General features: G+C 41.0%; 1 protein-coding gene across 3 annotated transcripts in view; it reads left to right on the plus strand.

Moving 5' to 3' along the window:
- CLCN3 (chloride voltage-gated channel 3) overlaps positions 1-15,807 on the plus strand; it is a 75,162-nt gene that overhangs the window by 29,118 nt on the left and 30,237 nt on the right. The window contains exon 1 of one of the 3 annotated variants that reach the window (XM_075709134.1): positions 4,797-4,878. The exons of the other annotated variants lie outside the window; for them this stretch is intronic. Within the exon in view, the coding sequence (XP_075565249.1) occupies positions 4,797-4,878 (82 nt within the window). Of the gene's footprint in view, positions 1-4,796; positions 4,879-15,807 lie in introns of those variants that run through there. 3 annotated transcript variants of the gene reach the window in all.

The raw sequence follows: 15,807 nt of genomic DNA on the forward strand, positions 1-15,807 counted from the left end.
GGTAAATGAAAGAAGACAATGGAAAAAAGGCAGGAGAATAAAGCTGGTAAGAAAAGAAATGGAAGGAAGAGGAATGGGACACAGTAGGTTTTGAGACATTTTGTGTATTCTTTGGGCACCTGTTGTAAACGGATGCTTTCATGCCCAACCTTCAACTGAGGGTGCATATGACTTAACTTATTTTCAGAATGGTTGAGATGGTAGCTGTTTTGAGGAGTGCTCTATTGTGTAGCATTTTTCAAGAGAACATTATCTGCTAGCTCTGCTGAAGGAAAAGCTGTAGTTTTGAATAATGATAGGAAAGAAAATGACAGTTAAGAGTCATCAAAACCTTTTGCATCAATCACACTAACATTTGTAATTATCAGACACATTTTTGGCATCTCTTGTTACTTTAGTGAAATCATTCAGCATCCCCAGTCTTACATTTGGAATTTCATAAAAGACACTATTTTAATTTTCATTACCTGGTGCAATGAAATTACATATTCTGTCACCAAAATAAACCAAGTAATTGAGGGAATTGAGAGAATATGGTTGGTATATATGTAACAAGGTGCTTGGCTGTCTTCCTTAAACCTAGCTTACTTTTAATATGAAATAGTGGAATAGTGCTTCAGAATTAAGGTCCTCCCTCAAATCCTTGAGTCAGCAGGCTGTCATACCTCTGTGATGCTCCCCTTCTTTTCCTTGGCCTTGTTCTGTCACCTCAAAACACCTTTCCCTGGGTGTATCTGATTTATCTAACCTCTGACTTGTTCTTATATTTTCAGATACTTTATCTTAAATATGTTTCTTCTCTCTCCCTAAAAGGGAAAAGATAAGGTATGGAGGGAGGATTAAGGTATCTTTCTTCCTTCTCAGTATACTTTAAAGGTGTATCACCCATATATATTGTGATATTTCTAGAACAATGGACTTAAAGCCCTTTTCTGCAAAGATAGATACATCTAAGTGATAGTTAACATCAGTATGTGCCTGCAAGAACAATGGGAGCACTCAGATGTGTGAAGTTGTTTGGGCGTGGAGGATTTCTGGGATTGAGGCCTTAGCCTATAATTACTGTGATCAAATCTCCTTGAAAGCAAGCTGCTGTACAGACCTGCTGTTTACATATGAACTGTTCCACGTACTAAACTGGCCGTTTTAAGGGGTTCTCGGTCACTGAAAATAAGGCTATTGTAAAACTAAGTTTAGGCCTTCTAACAAGTGTTCATGATGTTATGTACTCCAAAATACCTAGTTAACTAGAGACACCGTTGCACTAACTACAGTTTGGGAATTTGCTGAACTTCACAACAGAAATAACTCATATTCTTTTGAATATAAAATTATCAGGCAGTTAGTCAGACACCATTTAAAACCAGGTAGAAAAAGAGTAATTTGGGAAGATGAAATTCTGTAGACTTTTAGATATTAAAAAAAAAGACTGGTTTAACTAGGTCAGCTTAGCATGCATAGTATCTCTCTCTTGCTTAACCCCCACCCACACTTTTCATTGTATTATAGGAAAGGGAATGCACGCAGTGGTAGGGTTATGAACAATGAGAACGCAAGCTGCTGGTAATTGAGAAGGGAAAATGACTGTTCTGCTTTTTAAGACTAGACAAAGAAAGGACTGTATTTGGCAGCCAGTCTATAAGCAGTGACCTTGGAAGAGCTGTCACAATTTAATATTAGGTAGACTCTTGAAATTTTGTGTAGCAAATATGAAGTTGTATCTGTTTTACACTCCAGACTTCCTGTCATTATTTTCCCTTGTATCTGAAGTTTATCAGATATGCCCTCCAAGTAGTTACACCCTTTATCTTTTCCAACTCGGACCAAATTTTAGACTTGTGTAGAAATTTTGAGTATGCAAAATATGCATATTAGTCCAGTGAACAAGTTTAGGCCAACAAGTTAGCTATTTCTTTGCTGTGACAGATTTTTATTATCAGTTCTAAGACGTTCCAGGCCTTTGGTAACCACATCAAACTCTTAAACTAGCAGTGATCTTCCAGACCGTGTTAATACAAGTCCTTTATATCCTTTATTTCATATTCTTTCAAATACGGAGTTGAATTTGTAGTGTTGTCTTCTGTAATCGACATAATAAGTGCACTAACAGTTCATTCTGTAATAATTCTTTCTTCAGGTTACAAAAATGGTTGTCGTATTTCTTCCAGCTGTGAATGACTTTATTTAGAGCCTTACAGTAAGATTACAGACTCTTTCCAGGTGCTGTCGAGATATGGAGTTGACAATGCTTGGGGATTTCTGTTGTACTTCTCCTTAAATCAAAGTAATGTGGATAATTTAAAGTTCAGGGATGGTAGGGTTTGTTTTTTCACAGGCAAAAATAAATGGTGAGAATGCATAATGGCTCTGAAAGTCACACCGGTTTTGGATATTCAAGATCTTAAAGATTCAGTTGCTGTTGTTGAGAAGGTGATTGTAGGAGGCCACTCTTTGGAAAACATTGCCTTGCGTAGATGACAGCAAATGGAGTTGTGTCTCTAACTCAGTAGAAGACACCAGTATTTTAGAACTGAGTATCTGTGGCTCAAGGGTTCCCTTTGTCTTGGAGATAAGATAGTCTTTAAGGTTTTAAAATATATTTTGCTATATGCTTACAAGTTTGTTGGGTTTGGGTGGTTTTGTTTCCCCCCTTCATTCATTCTCACCTGGTTTTCCATCTATAGAGTTACCAGCATTTTCTCAACATTTGTATTGGAGCCATATTTTTAAGAATTAATATATTGACAGGTCTGTGAAGTAAATCCAATACTTCTTTATGTCTTACTCTGTGGTCAAAAAGATCATTTACAGTACATAGCTCATAACATTGGCATTGGCTTATTAAAACAAAAACTTCCTTAAGAACATACTTGGAAAATTATTTAAGAAACTAATGCATTTAAAAACTAAAATAGTTGTCTGTCTGTCACACTTACAGAGGTGAAAAGGCATACACAATAAAAATAATTTCTTTCTTCATGTCCTGTGTAAATGAAGGTGAAGCTGGGCCTTGGTGCTGCAGGCATGCAGCATTCTCAGCTTCACTAAGCATGAGTAGTCTCAGTAATTTCACTGGGACCCCTCGGTTAAGTAAACTGTGTGTTTGTGTGTATACACATATGTATTGTACAAGATATATTCAAGTGTTATAGTGCAGCAGTATGTCTAATGACTTGCATATCCATTTTCAGCTCTTGAGAGCTTTTTTTTTCTTTTATATAGTTCGACAAAAAACCTAGGTGATAGTGTAGTTAATGTATGACACATTTTACTGAAGCAGAACACTTAAAACTACTGAGAATAATAGATCAGGGAACAATAGTTTTATATTACCTGTTGGAGGCGAAAAAAAGGAAAAACAATATGCACATCTTACATAAGTATTTCATTACAACTGAACTAACTGTGGAAATCTCATGTGAAATACTTACCTGTAATTGCAAGATAGGACCAGTACAAGATCATACAGTTAAAATAAATTAATGTATGGATACAATATAGTAACATCCATTTCAAATGCAAGCAATTATGTAGTCCATTTATGATTTCCTGTCTTTAGATACCAATTATTTGAAGCACTTGGGTTTTGCCAAAGCTGTAATAGATGCTGTTTGATGATGTATCACATGGACAGCTTGGTCAGCATTCATGTGGGTTGTTACCTGTTTTGAGTCTGTGATTTTTAAGGGACTCGGAGCATTTTGTCAATGTGTAGAGTAATGCAAGCTTAAGTATGGACTTGTGTTTATTACCTTTGCTCTCCCCCGCCCCCCTCCGAGCATTTTAATATGAATATGGATATTATGCGGTTGTAATACCAGAATAATCATCGCAAAAAAAAAAAAAATTGAGTCACCAAGTTATTTTAGTTAGATGTGTAATTAAATTCTTGCTTTAATGGTTTTGATTACGTGTCTGACATTCGCTTCTGCAGAACTGAAAGTTCTACAACGTGAAAGGGGGATGGAGGTGCAAGCGGGGTAAGCTGGCCCCGTGGAGCGGGGCGCCGGGCTTTTAGCAGGTTGCGCTGTTCTTCCTCGGTAGCGATCGCTTCCATGGTTGAACAGCGTAAGTAAAATTCCTGGGAGCCAGCCCCCCCCCCCCCCCCCAGTGCTACTCCCTGAATTTGGATCTTTCGCGCCCCTCCCAGGCGCAGTGTGATGGTAGCTGTTCGAAGGCCTCTGCGGGCCTTGGCGCCGCGCACCGGGGCGCGGCTTTGCCCCGGTACCGGGCCGGCAGAGCCGCCGCGCCCCGCCTGGAACGGCCGCCGGCTTTGCCAGCGCGCTGCTTCCGCCGCCCGGCCGCCGTTCGCCGCGACGCTCGCCTTTGGCACCGGAGCCGCAGGACCGGGCGGGGGCCGCCTTGGCGGAGCGGGGCTGAACCCCGCTGCCCCCGCCGGGGCGTACCCCTGCCCTGCGTGGCCAGCGGGCGCTTTCCTCCTCCTCCTCCTCCTCCTCCTGCGCCCCGTCAGCGGTTAAAGGCCCGGGCTGGTTTTCCCGGGGAGATGCACGGCCCCGCCGCGGGGGCCGCTGCCGCCGGCCGCGGGGCGCAGCGGGAGGCGCGGGGCGCAGGTAGCGGGGCCGCGCCCGGGGCCCGCCCAGCCCCTGGCAGCGGCGGCTGCGGCCGCCCCGCGCTGACATCAGCGGGGGCAGAGCCCGGCTCCTGCGCCAAGGCGGCGGCGGCGGCGGCGGAGGCGCTTGGGCCGGCTCCGGGCCAAAGATGGCAGCGGCCGCCCTGGCGTGAGGCGTGCCGCGGCCCTTCCGAGCCGGCGGACGGGCTCCGGCCTCGCCACATCCATGGACGTCTCTGCCGATCCCTATCTGCCCTACGATGGCGGGGGAGGAGACGGCATTCCGCTCCGGGAGCTGCATAAACGAGGTACGCCGAATTTGCGCCCGAGTGACTTGTTTGCGTATCTGGATGTGCGAGACTGCTGTTCGCATTTGAAGCAGAGGCGTGAAGGCCTGTTAATTGTTGCGTTGCTTTGTTTTGCCAGCCCGATGCCTTTTGCAGGAGGAGAATTCAGTTCTGGCTGCTTCCTGTGCTGTCAGTGACTGTTCGCTCTATGGGCAGAGCAGTCCTGCTTCGTATCTCATCGGCTTGTGACTCCATCTTCGATATGTGGCAGTCTTTCCTTTCTCTCAACATCTCTCTCTCTCTTTTTTTTTTTTTTTAAAAAAAATCAATAAAACCATCTCGTTTTATTGCACCAAAAAACCCCCAAAACCGAGGTTGTGACTGACGGTGACCAAATTGGCAAGAGCTCGCTCAGTAGGCTGTTTTCATGCCTTTCACTGACTTGAATAGGAACGGTGTTTGTCTAGCTTTGAACTTTCCGTACGCGCTTTTAGACTTGACTCTTTGTTGACGTCTTTGCTATGTGAAGGGAAAGCTGTACAATTGTAATATGTCAGTTAAGCTAATATTGATGCTCTTAAGAGACTGGACCTTTGTGGTGGGTTCTTTGCACTGTTGCTTGCAAGGAAGGAGATTTAAAAAGAAAACAGTTATCAATGTTCAGGAAAAAAATCCTCTTTTGAGCTTGCCTCTTGTTTCTTACTGCAAATTTAAAGCAGAATACATTCTATAAAAATTTGGCTTTGTGCTGAGAGAAGATAGAGTAGGAATAAGTTGAAGTTATGCCTTCAAATTCTGAGGATATAAGTCTTTTCCTTGGATTCGATGGTGAAACTTTGGTGTTTAAAACCAGTAGATGTGGTAAATTCTCACTTTAGTTTTGTTTAAATTGGCTAATCTAAAATTAGAAAGTTATCAACATTTATGGCTGCTGGCGATGGCATTAGAGAGGACGTGGGCTGAGGATAAAGGTACATTTTACAAAAGATGAATTTTTTTTCTCTCTGTGTTAATTTATTGTTTCACCTTCCCTTGTAAACTCTTATTTCTATAAATAAAAAAATTCAGTCACTGAAGTGAATTCATTCACTTTCATGTTTATCTAGCATTTTAGTCTGCATTTTAGTAGTTAACTGAAAGGTTATTTGTTGTCTCTTTATGATTCTCAGAATGTTTCTCAGCACACGTTAAGAATATCAACAAGTTCTGATACAGCTTAGGGTATTTTAAGACAAGCACATTTTTCTCTGCCCACATCATTATTACATAGCAGGTGCTGGAGAGTTCTCAAAGTCAGATTTTTAGAATCATTTCTGAGGAATAGAGGATGGTATTTTCTTAGAACATTTGCAAGGTGTGGAGATCTTACCAATGTATATAAATACCTGAAGGGAAGGTGCAAAGAGGACAGAGCCAGGCTCTTTTCAGTGGTGCCCAGTGACAGGGCCAGAGGCAATGGGCACACACTGAAACACGGGAGGTTCCCTCTGAACATGAAGAAACAGTTTTTTGCTGTGAGGGTGACTGAGCACTGGAACAGGTTGCCCAGGGAGGTTGTGAAATCTCCTGCCTTGGAGATACTCACAAGCGGCCTGGACAGGGACCTCGGCAACCGGCTGTAGGTGGCCTTGCTTGAAGCAGGGGGGGTTGGACCAGATGACCTCCAGGGGTCCCTCCCAACCTCAACCATTCTGTGAGAGTAGATTTGTAGATCATTTTAAAAGATGAAAGCTGCAAAACAGCCCTCTTACTGCACTATCAGACTCTGCCGATTATAGTTAGACATTGAAATGGGATCTGCTGTGTATTCCTGGAAGGTACCAGATTTCAGTTGAATTTTACAATACAAAAAGTAGATATTTGCAGTGCAGAATGGTATCTGGCACATTGGAGTATTGCTATTAAATATACAGTTTACAAATACTGTAATGAAAACACTAGGTGTTCCCATTGTGGTGACACTGCTAGGAGCCAGTAAGAGAATTCCCAGTTGTGACTTGTCACTTTTTGCAGTTTCATTGAATTCCGTTAGGGCTTGTACTTCCTATATTCTAATACTGTATTTCAAAACCAGTGTTACTGGTGCTTCTTCGGTTTGCTGTAGTGAGTTTAGATTAAAAACAAACAAACAACAAAACCCCAGCAGTGTTACCATAATCTCTTGCGAATCTTAATTTGTCAAGTGCATATGACTCATAAGAAAATTGAGTCTCCAGACCTGTTTGTTCCATAGATTTCATCAAAATTTGTGGGTATTTCCTGCTGATTTGCAATACCGTGGTAATCTGTTACTGTCATCTAGCTATCAAAATACGGCTTAAAATGCTAACAGACAAAACCAGAAATTTAAAGTAAATTCTTGACATTTATTATCTGTGAGCCTAGAAAAGGATATTACCAAGATTTTTTTCCTCTCATGTAGATTTTAGAGCATTGTAATAATGAGCTAAGAGAAGAGGGATGAAGATATTTTGAGAAAAAAAGCTTGATTGTTAAAGCCTGTGGATTTTTTTTCCCCTTATTCACATACTGACAGCTCTTCTGTCCTGCAGAGTAACGTTCACTTCATGCAAAACTGCTTTGTAACACCAAAGCATTTGTTGCACTAATTGACTGCAGTGGCTTACCCACAGTGGCTGTACCTCAGCAATGATGAAATGACTGTTTAAATCATTAGGGGTCTCTGAGGTTTAATTAACAGCCTTTACTAATGTTCAGTGAGATGAAATACGAAGTATTATAATACATTATTATTATTAAAAGCCTGACCCGTTGGTTTGCATTAAGATGATGTTTTGGGGTTTTTTTCCAGTGCAAATATGCTGTGCAACATCATGTAGAAGGATTTTAAAATATATTTATTACTTGTGTTTATCTTTTAATGTTGATTACTCATCGTTACCTCTTCGAAAAAAATATGGATATTGCTGAATACTTCTTATCAGGAGTTCCTTTAACTTGCTCTGTCCTGAGATTTCTTGTTACATGGTTACTAAATGCATCATTCCAGACCTCCTTATCCTCCCTGGTATACTGAAATACAGCTGCAGGAACACAGTTGACTTCTACTCTCTTCTCTGGTAACTAAAAGAGTTAAAAGTACTACTTCTCTCCTCAGGGTTTTTGAAGTCCTGATTTAGGATAGCACATATCATAAGTAACTGACATGTACACTTTTTCATATGAATTTTTAATACAATAAACCAGATGCTGGAATGTATGTTGTATAAATAAATTATTTGTGTTGCTCAATTCCTTGCCCTTGGATTTATTTTTGCATCATTTTTGCTAGCCTGGACCCTTTTGAAAGTTCCAATTTATCAGCATCTTGCTTGTCTTCCAGCCATTCACAGATATGCTCCTGCTCTTTGATTCTGCCCCCCCCCCCCCCCCTTTTCCCCCAAAATAAGCATTCATTTTACCATTCTTTAAAAATCTGAAATCTGAGCAATAGCAGTACATGTATAGTGGCCAGGCTACCAGCAGCAAAATGAGCTTCAGCAGGCACAAGGGTTGTTAACTCCCTTTTACTTGTTACATATACATAAGCACACCTTAGATTTTAGATTTTGGAAGTCCTCAAGCAAAATCAGTGAAATGCTATACCGCTAATAATCTACAATTGAGTCAGTAGCCAGGAGATGTGAAAATTGCATATATAAAGAGCATGCGAAATTTACTGATGACTTAGCTTTAGTAAACCTAATTTTTTTTGAGAGGCAAAAATAACTCATGGTTTCATTTATTGTGTACCAGTCACTGCTGCATGTAGGTGCAACTGCCTCCTACTGTTACTATTAATAGTAACATTGGGGAAACCTCTCTGTTCTCCCCCCTTAATCCCCCCCTCCCCCAGTTTCACCTGTTATCATAAGCTATGGGCAGAGGATATTTAATAATATCCTAGGAAGAATTTGAGTCAGATGCATCCTGAGCCAGTTCAGGTCCTCTAAATGGTGAAAGTTACACTTTTGTATTTTAGTCTGCATTTCTGCTTATGGGCCTCGTGTTTAAGAATTAGTAGATAAATCAAAAGCCATTAGAGACTGAAATTCTCTATGTGACCTTTGAAGTATATGGGCGTGAAAGTTGCGTACATAAGCTGAGAGCTAGAGTTTGACCCTGAAATTTTATTGGTAGCAGAGGGAGAGTAATAAAATTAATTTTTAGACTAACTACAGGCTCATGACAGAATATGTGATCAGGATGATTCTAGTTGTCTGACATGGAGTGCTTTGAGAAAAAGCATTACTTGGAGAACCTCAACATGGTTACAGCACTGAATGTCTGCTGCACTTTGTTTTAATGTTGCTAGTATAAAAAAGGGATAAGGACTTTCAATTATGAGTTTAGCATATTTGACTTTGGTGATTAACAGAAAGTACCATGAGATATAACTACAGTTCTTTGTAGGTAGTTACAGGTTATCTGTCTGCATGTGCTGTATGACTGATAAGGTTCTCTTAGGCATGTATTTCTCAATTTTGGAAATCACTTTGAGATGTAGTATTATCTGAGATATTGGAAAGCAAATGAACAAACCAAGATTATGCCCTCCTTGGGCCTGAACATGGCCTGATTTGGATAATCATATTGGAAGAATTATTATTTTTGTTGCATCCTGTCTTTGCCCTTCAAAACAATGTATAAGTAAGCAGCTCTTACGTCCATGCAGCAGCAGTGCTTAGAAATCTAATTATCTAAATTTCTGTTGTTCTGACTCTTACTGCATTGGCCATTGTTAGGTGATAGATTACTTCCCTTTTGTAATGTTTGCTTTATCTAACTTCATATATCTTTATACCTTTTATTTTTCTCATCTCCTTCCTGCACTGTTCATCTTCTGTTTAAGTTGTAAATTTAGTAGTGAAACTCTTCACTTGCATATCTGAAGTCCCTATCCATTATACACCTAACTAACTAAATATAGTCCATTCTGCCTTTAAGACTACAAGAAATCTGTAATAAAGCCATTTTTTTCTACTGATTCATAGAAACAGAAGTGTTTCTTCCACCTAAAGTGAAAAGCCAAAGCTCTTTATGTTCTTTTTTGTTTAATTATGCTAAACACATTGAGCAATATTTGACCTCCTCTTTGCTGCCTTCTCAGATTCCTGCGCATTTGCAGTGGATGCAAATCTTCAAAAGTCTGGTTTAACTCTGAGGTGCTACTATTCAGCTTTCATTTAACTTCTACTTTTTTAAAGGTTATTTTTAAACCCAGGGATGGGGTTTTTTTGGCAGAAGAAATGGAGAGGAGGGGATTATCACTCAATACTTTGGTAAAACATTTTATTTCTTTTCCCTGTTCCTCAAGTCTTGTTCTGAGTCTTCCTGTTTCCCACCTATCGGATTTTTTCTGGCTGGTTTTTTTTCAGTTAGTGTCTATATAGTTTTGTCATTTTTGTATGCATTTTGATTGTAATGCAGAGACCAATTTGTGCGTTTCAGCCATTGATGCAGTTTAGAAGAACCAACTGAAGAGACAGTCTGAAAATTCATAGTTAACACGCTGTTGTGGTTTAACCCCAGCCAGCAACACAGCTGCTTGCTCAGTCCCCCTGCCCCAGTGGGAAGGGGGAGAGAACTGGAAGGGTGAAAGTGAGAAAAGTTATGGGTTGAGATAAAGACGGTTTAACAAGCAAAGCAAAAGCCCTATACGCAAGCAAAACGAAACAAGGAATTCATTCGCTACTCCTATCAGCAGGCAGGTGTTCAGCCATCTCCAGGAAAGCAGGGCTCCATCACGCGGAACGGTTGCTTGGGAAGACAAACATCATCACTCCCAACATCCCCCCCGTCCTTCTTCCCCCAGCTTTATTTGGTGAGCATGATGTCATGTGGTCAGGAATATCCCTTTGCTCAGCTGGGGTCAGCTGTCCCGGCTGTGTCCCCTCCCAACTTCTTGTGCACCCCCAGCCTACTCGCTGGTGGGGTGGGGTGAGAAGCAGAAAAGGCCTGGACTCTGTGTAAGCACTGCTCAATAACACTGAAAACATCCCTGTATTATCAACACTGTTTCCAGCAGAAATCCAAAACATAGCCCCATACTAGCTACCATGAAGAAAATGAACTCTATCCCAGCCAAAACCAGCACATGCACAAAGGGGAACTTACTAGTTGATTACAAAAACTTTAAAATCATTGATCATCAACAGTACCAAATGATAGCACTCTGGCACAGTATGCTGTGCTTCTGATTTAGAAATTTAAAAATTACTTCTAGCCAGGAAAAGACAATAGTGCTTAATGACTCTTCTTGAGTGGTACAGACAAATTTAAATAAACTGATGATTGTTTTTTGTTGTCTTTTTTTTTTTTTTTTGCATTGAAAGCCTTATAGTTTGAGGTCTGAATATGGAGGCAGAAAGAAGCTCAGGCACTAACACATATCTTGTGTGTACAAATCTTTGTTACAAGTGTAAATGATCCTTGTGGTGTGTGTTGCATGCAGGGTGCTTCCCCGCCTCCATTCCCCTTGCCACCTGATACCCAAGGACACACGGGTGAAGCAAAGCCATGGATTAGTATCTGGCCTCCGGAAAGGTACAGCCCCTGCTGATTTTAGCACTCAGCAGGTCTGGATGGTCATGTCAGGGAGAGCTTATTCTAGCCTTTGGTGTAAACTGATTAGCTTCATTTTCACTCACAGGGCTGCATTTTCTTCTCTGCGCCCCGCCCTGCTCCCCGCTCCTTCCTTTCACACTGCTCGGAGTAGCACAAATGGAACACGTTGCACTGCTGTCAGCCAGCAGGGCAGCTGCTGAGGGACACACTGTGTAGTTGTGTGCTCTCTAGAAGAAGGGATGTGGGAGCAGCAGCAAACTAGTGTGTTCTTGCTGTAGGAGTTAGCAATTACATAGCTTGTAGAGAAATACCTTTGAGATATTGGGCCCTATTATTGCTCTGCCATTGACTCCAGTATTGACATTGTTTATCTGTTGTTGTGTTCACAACTCTGAAATGTTTTTAAATGTAGCCACCTTTGGGAGTTTTGAGCTCCGTGAAATGGATATTACTGTATAGTGTCTGGACATTAATATTTATATAGACATTTTGAATTGTTTCCAGCAGAAAGACGTAATTAAAATCTAACAAGACCCCAAGGGTGCATTTAGATATTTTAATATAACTAGTCTGACAGTTTGTTGCTGTGGAAGGGGGTGAACATGCTTGTCATTCCCCATCTCTCAGTTCTTGCTCTTACACTGGCTCCATTTCTTGTCTGACAGCACAGAAACTTGAATCCAGTTCCATACAATGGCAGAATTTTTTTGTTGTTGTTAGTTTTGACTGCTTAGTTGGATTAGCATGTTTGCTTGGTTTACTGTGCAGCTGGATCCAAGGGTGACAGAGCTGGTCAGAGTGAGAGTTGGGAGTGTGTGACCAAGAATGGGAGGGAGAAATTGGGGGAGCAAGATCTCCTATTTGGGTGGCAGCAGTCTGTTAGATCAGCTCAGCCTTACTGTGCAGTTAGGTCCTGAGAGATAGGTCTCATTTCATAAAATGGAGTAAGCTGACATATGCTCAGTTTGAGACAGGGCAGTGCATTTTGCGATGTGCATTCAGGAGATGTGTTATCATATGCCCTATAGCATGTAGAAGGGGTCTTAAACTTTATCATGAAATTAGGGTCTCTTGTTAACTCTGTTAGCCACCCTCTTGAGCCTGTTCATGTCTCAGATCTGTACCTTATTCTCTATGGAGGCTGTAGCTTGTGTGGATTTGTTCTCTAGGTGATATTGGGTAATTGTTCAGATAATCAATCACATGGTGGAGAACCACATAAAAATCTATCGTGCACCATTTGTTTACCCAGGATGCAGCATTTGTGCAGCAGCACAGTCTTGATGCAGCAATCTTGATGTTTCTCTTCTTTTTTGTGAGAAAGGAAGGAGCACTGCACCCAAGGTGAGTCAGGAAGGGTTCTTGAACAGTTAGGCCAGGAATCAGGAGCATCAAGTATGTTGTAAAACACCTTTCTTGTGTGAAACTGTACTTAAGATAACTTTGAAAGACTAGCTCCCTCATTTCTTTAACTCAAGGTGTTTTAAGTGTACTTTCAGTGGGACTTTTAAATCATAGAGTGGGGAAACTGGAACCCACTGCCTCCTCAGATGGGAGAACACCAGGAAGAAGTGAGAACCCAGGTCCACTGACTCTTCATTTCTTCATACCAGGGACAGGATAGCTGGACCCTGAAGATCTTTATGATCTGCTGGGTTTCTTCAGTGGGGACTTGTGCCAAGAGATCTGTGAAGTGAAAAATGCAACAGCGTATGAATGTCGGCAACTCATGGTTCGATTTGTTAATGTTTTAAACTGTTTTATCTTGAAAACTTTTAAACTGCACCATAGTGAATAGTCAGTAATGGTCTGCTTGTGTTTTAAAGGTATCAGTCCTTGCTGATGTGATCTTTTTTTAAATGAATTAGCTAAAAACTTACCAGCTATTTTTCTTTTAAAAACCATGACTTTCATCAGCTGTGTGTTGCCCAGGGTTGCTTTCAAATCTGAAAGAAATTGACTGAGATGCAGAAGGACAAGGGAGTATGGGATCACTGCTAGAGGAGGTGAGGCAGCCTTTGAAAATGCCATGGATGGCACCTGAAAAATGCTGTGTGTAATCTACATAAATCAGCTTTTTGTCATCTTTATCATAGTTCCAACATCAGTCAAGATTGAAGACTTTTTGTATGAGGCACATAGAGTATGAAAGCAGAGATATTCCTTGCCTCATGGGGGACATAAGGCAAGGAGGAATCTGTAAGGTATAAAACAACTTGTGTGAGTATAGCAAAATACTAGTTCTGTAATTTCTTTGTTCCTGCTCTGTGTCAGGAGGGACTAGCTAAGCAAAGCAGGAGGTGGGGTCAGTGTGGGGAGCTAACAGCCATTCAGTGTAACTTCATGTTCAGAGGGAAATGAAGGAGAGCAATATGGTAAGAACTGCTTTTTCTATCAGGTGTAGTGTCCTCTCAAGCAATTTTGGATTGTATTTTTTTCATTCTCATTAAAATAAAAAAGTCCCAAACAAAAAACCCACTTCTTCAGAGATGAGAGCTTTTTTATGGTGCTGGAATCTACTTCTCTTTTTCCAGTTTTGTCCATGTAGCATTTTTGTTTGTTTTTCCTATACCACATTCTGGTCAGGTGTCCCAAAGTACAGTGTATTACTGTCAACCTTAATGCTTATTACAGTTTTTTTCTTTCAGCATGATGCAATATTCTTTATTTGTTTTTTTTAATTTTTTTTTTTTTAAACAACTTCACTTGAAGCAGTTCTTCAGCACTACTAGAGCTGATTGCTGAGAAGGGATTGTGCTGAAGGCTTGGAATTACATGCATGGAAGGATGACAAGTCAGCTGCCTTCCTAGAAGGTAGTTCAGGCAAGACCTACAGTGACTGAATCACCTAGAAGAGACAGTCTCCTTTCTCTGAAGCAGAATGTTGCTTCTATTGTCTAGAAGCTTACTGTCTGCAAGCTTGCAGTCTGTGATTGCAGCAGCTCGCTAGTTATGTGTTGAGAATATAGGATTGTTAAAGATGCTGTTGGAGAAGAGTGCGCTAATAAAGGGATGCCAGCTACCTTAGTTTTGCAAAGTACGGAAGAATTGTGTTGAATTTGCTTTGCAAGGATTCCTGTGAGTTGTATTGAGCCTCTCAGAGGATCAGTATATTGCTATTTGTCTCCCTGTAGTAACATGGGTTAGTTTGGAATAATAGTAATAATAAAAGCTCTGCCTGCCACCTTTACCATCTGCTTCCCAGTCTACTAAAGCCTTAAGCAAACTTTTATGTAACAAAAAGAAGGCTTTACTTTCTTTACAGCTGCAGAATGGCTCAGGCATGTACATACAGAAAATGGAGGTGTTCTCCTACCATAGCTAGAGACTGTGCCTGTATACCTTGTGTGATAATTGCTTGTTGTGGTTTTTAAGACTAAGGCTGCTTCTGTTTTGATGAAAAGCACTTGCATTGAGGTGTAGCCTGAGAAGGAGTCTTGAAACGTGAGGACTGGGGAAAAGCGGGAGGAAAGAAGGGGAAATACTTTCTGAACACTGGGAATGTCCGGAAGGCTACATTTGCTAAATGCTGCAATTTATCAGGGTAATGATGATTTCCTGCTTGGAGGTTAGAATGTTGTGGTGAAAAATCTATATTATGGTAAGGATTTTAACAAAAGCTATTGAGTTGAAAATAAATATAGTAACACTTTGATGAAACTGGCAATAAATGATGAGGATTTGCATGTTTTTATGCTGATGAGAATCATTGTTGTCATAGCTGGAAGGAACATCTTGCTGTGTGAAATCCTAGAGGAGGAAGGGAAGAAAGGGGAGTGGAAGTTTGGAAAAGTGTTGAGTATTGGTAAAGGTATTTTTCTCTGAATTCTCCTTTAGAATAGTTATGTGCTACATAGATCATAATACTAGCTGCAGAATGTCCTCTCCCACTGCTGTCAGATACACTTATGTATCTTAGGTACTTAGAGCATCAGATTTTGTGCAGTTGTCCTCTTCATGGTCCTCTCTAAGGCAGCCTTTCTACCACACACTAATGCAGGGTATCACTGCTGCCTGTTTCTCGCTTGGTACAAGGTTATTGCTATTCAGCGTTATCAGGTGTTCACGGCAGCTCTGTATTCAACAAAACCACCTCTTCAGCTTCATATCTTGTTCTGTGTCTCGTCCCCATCATACAGTAATCATTTATATTCCAGTATTTGCAGTGCCAGCAAATGCTGGCAAAGTAGGAACCTGACAGTTTCAGTGGGATTTTTATTGTATCGAGGCAACAAGCATTCTTTGTAGTCTGTTCCAAGTTCTGCTTGGGGTCTGGTGCAGCGAGTATGGTGCCATCACTGATGGTTTCCCTGGAGAGAATTCCAATTTGGCACCTTATGATATGCAAAAAATAATCTGTAACTGTTTGTGGTACATTTATAA

The sequence above is a fragment of the Pelecanus crispus genome, chromosome 4 (genome assembly GCF_030463565.1).
Source record: "Pelecanus crispus isolate bPelCri1 chromosome 4, bPelCri1.pri, whole genome shotgun sequence".
In the NCBI taxonomy this organism is placed as follows: domain Eukaryota; kingdom Metazoa; phylum Chordata; class Aves; order Pelecaniformes; family Pelecanidae; genus Pelecanus; species Pelecanus crispus.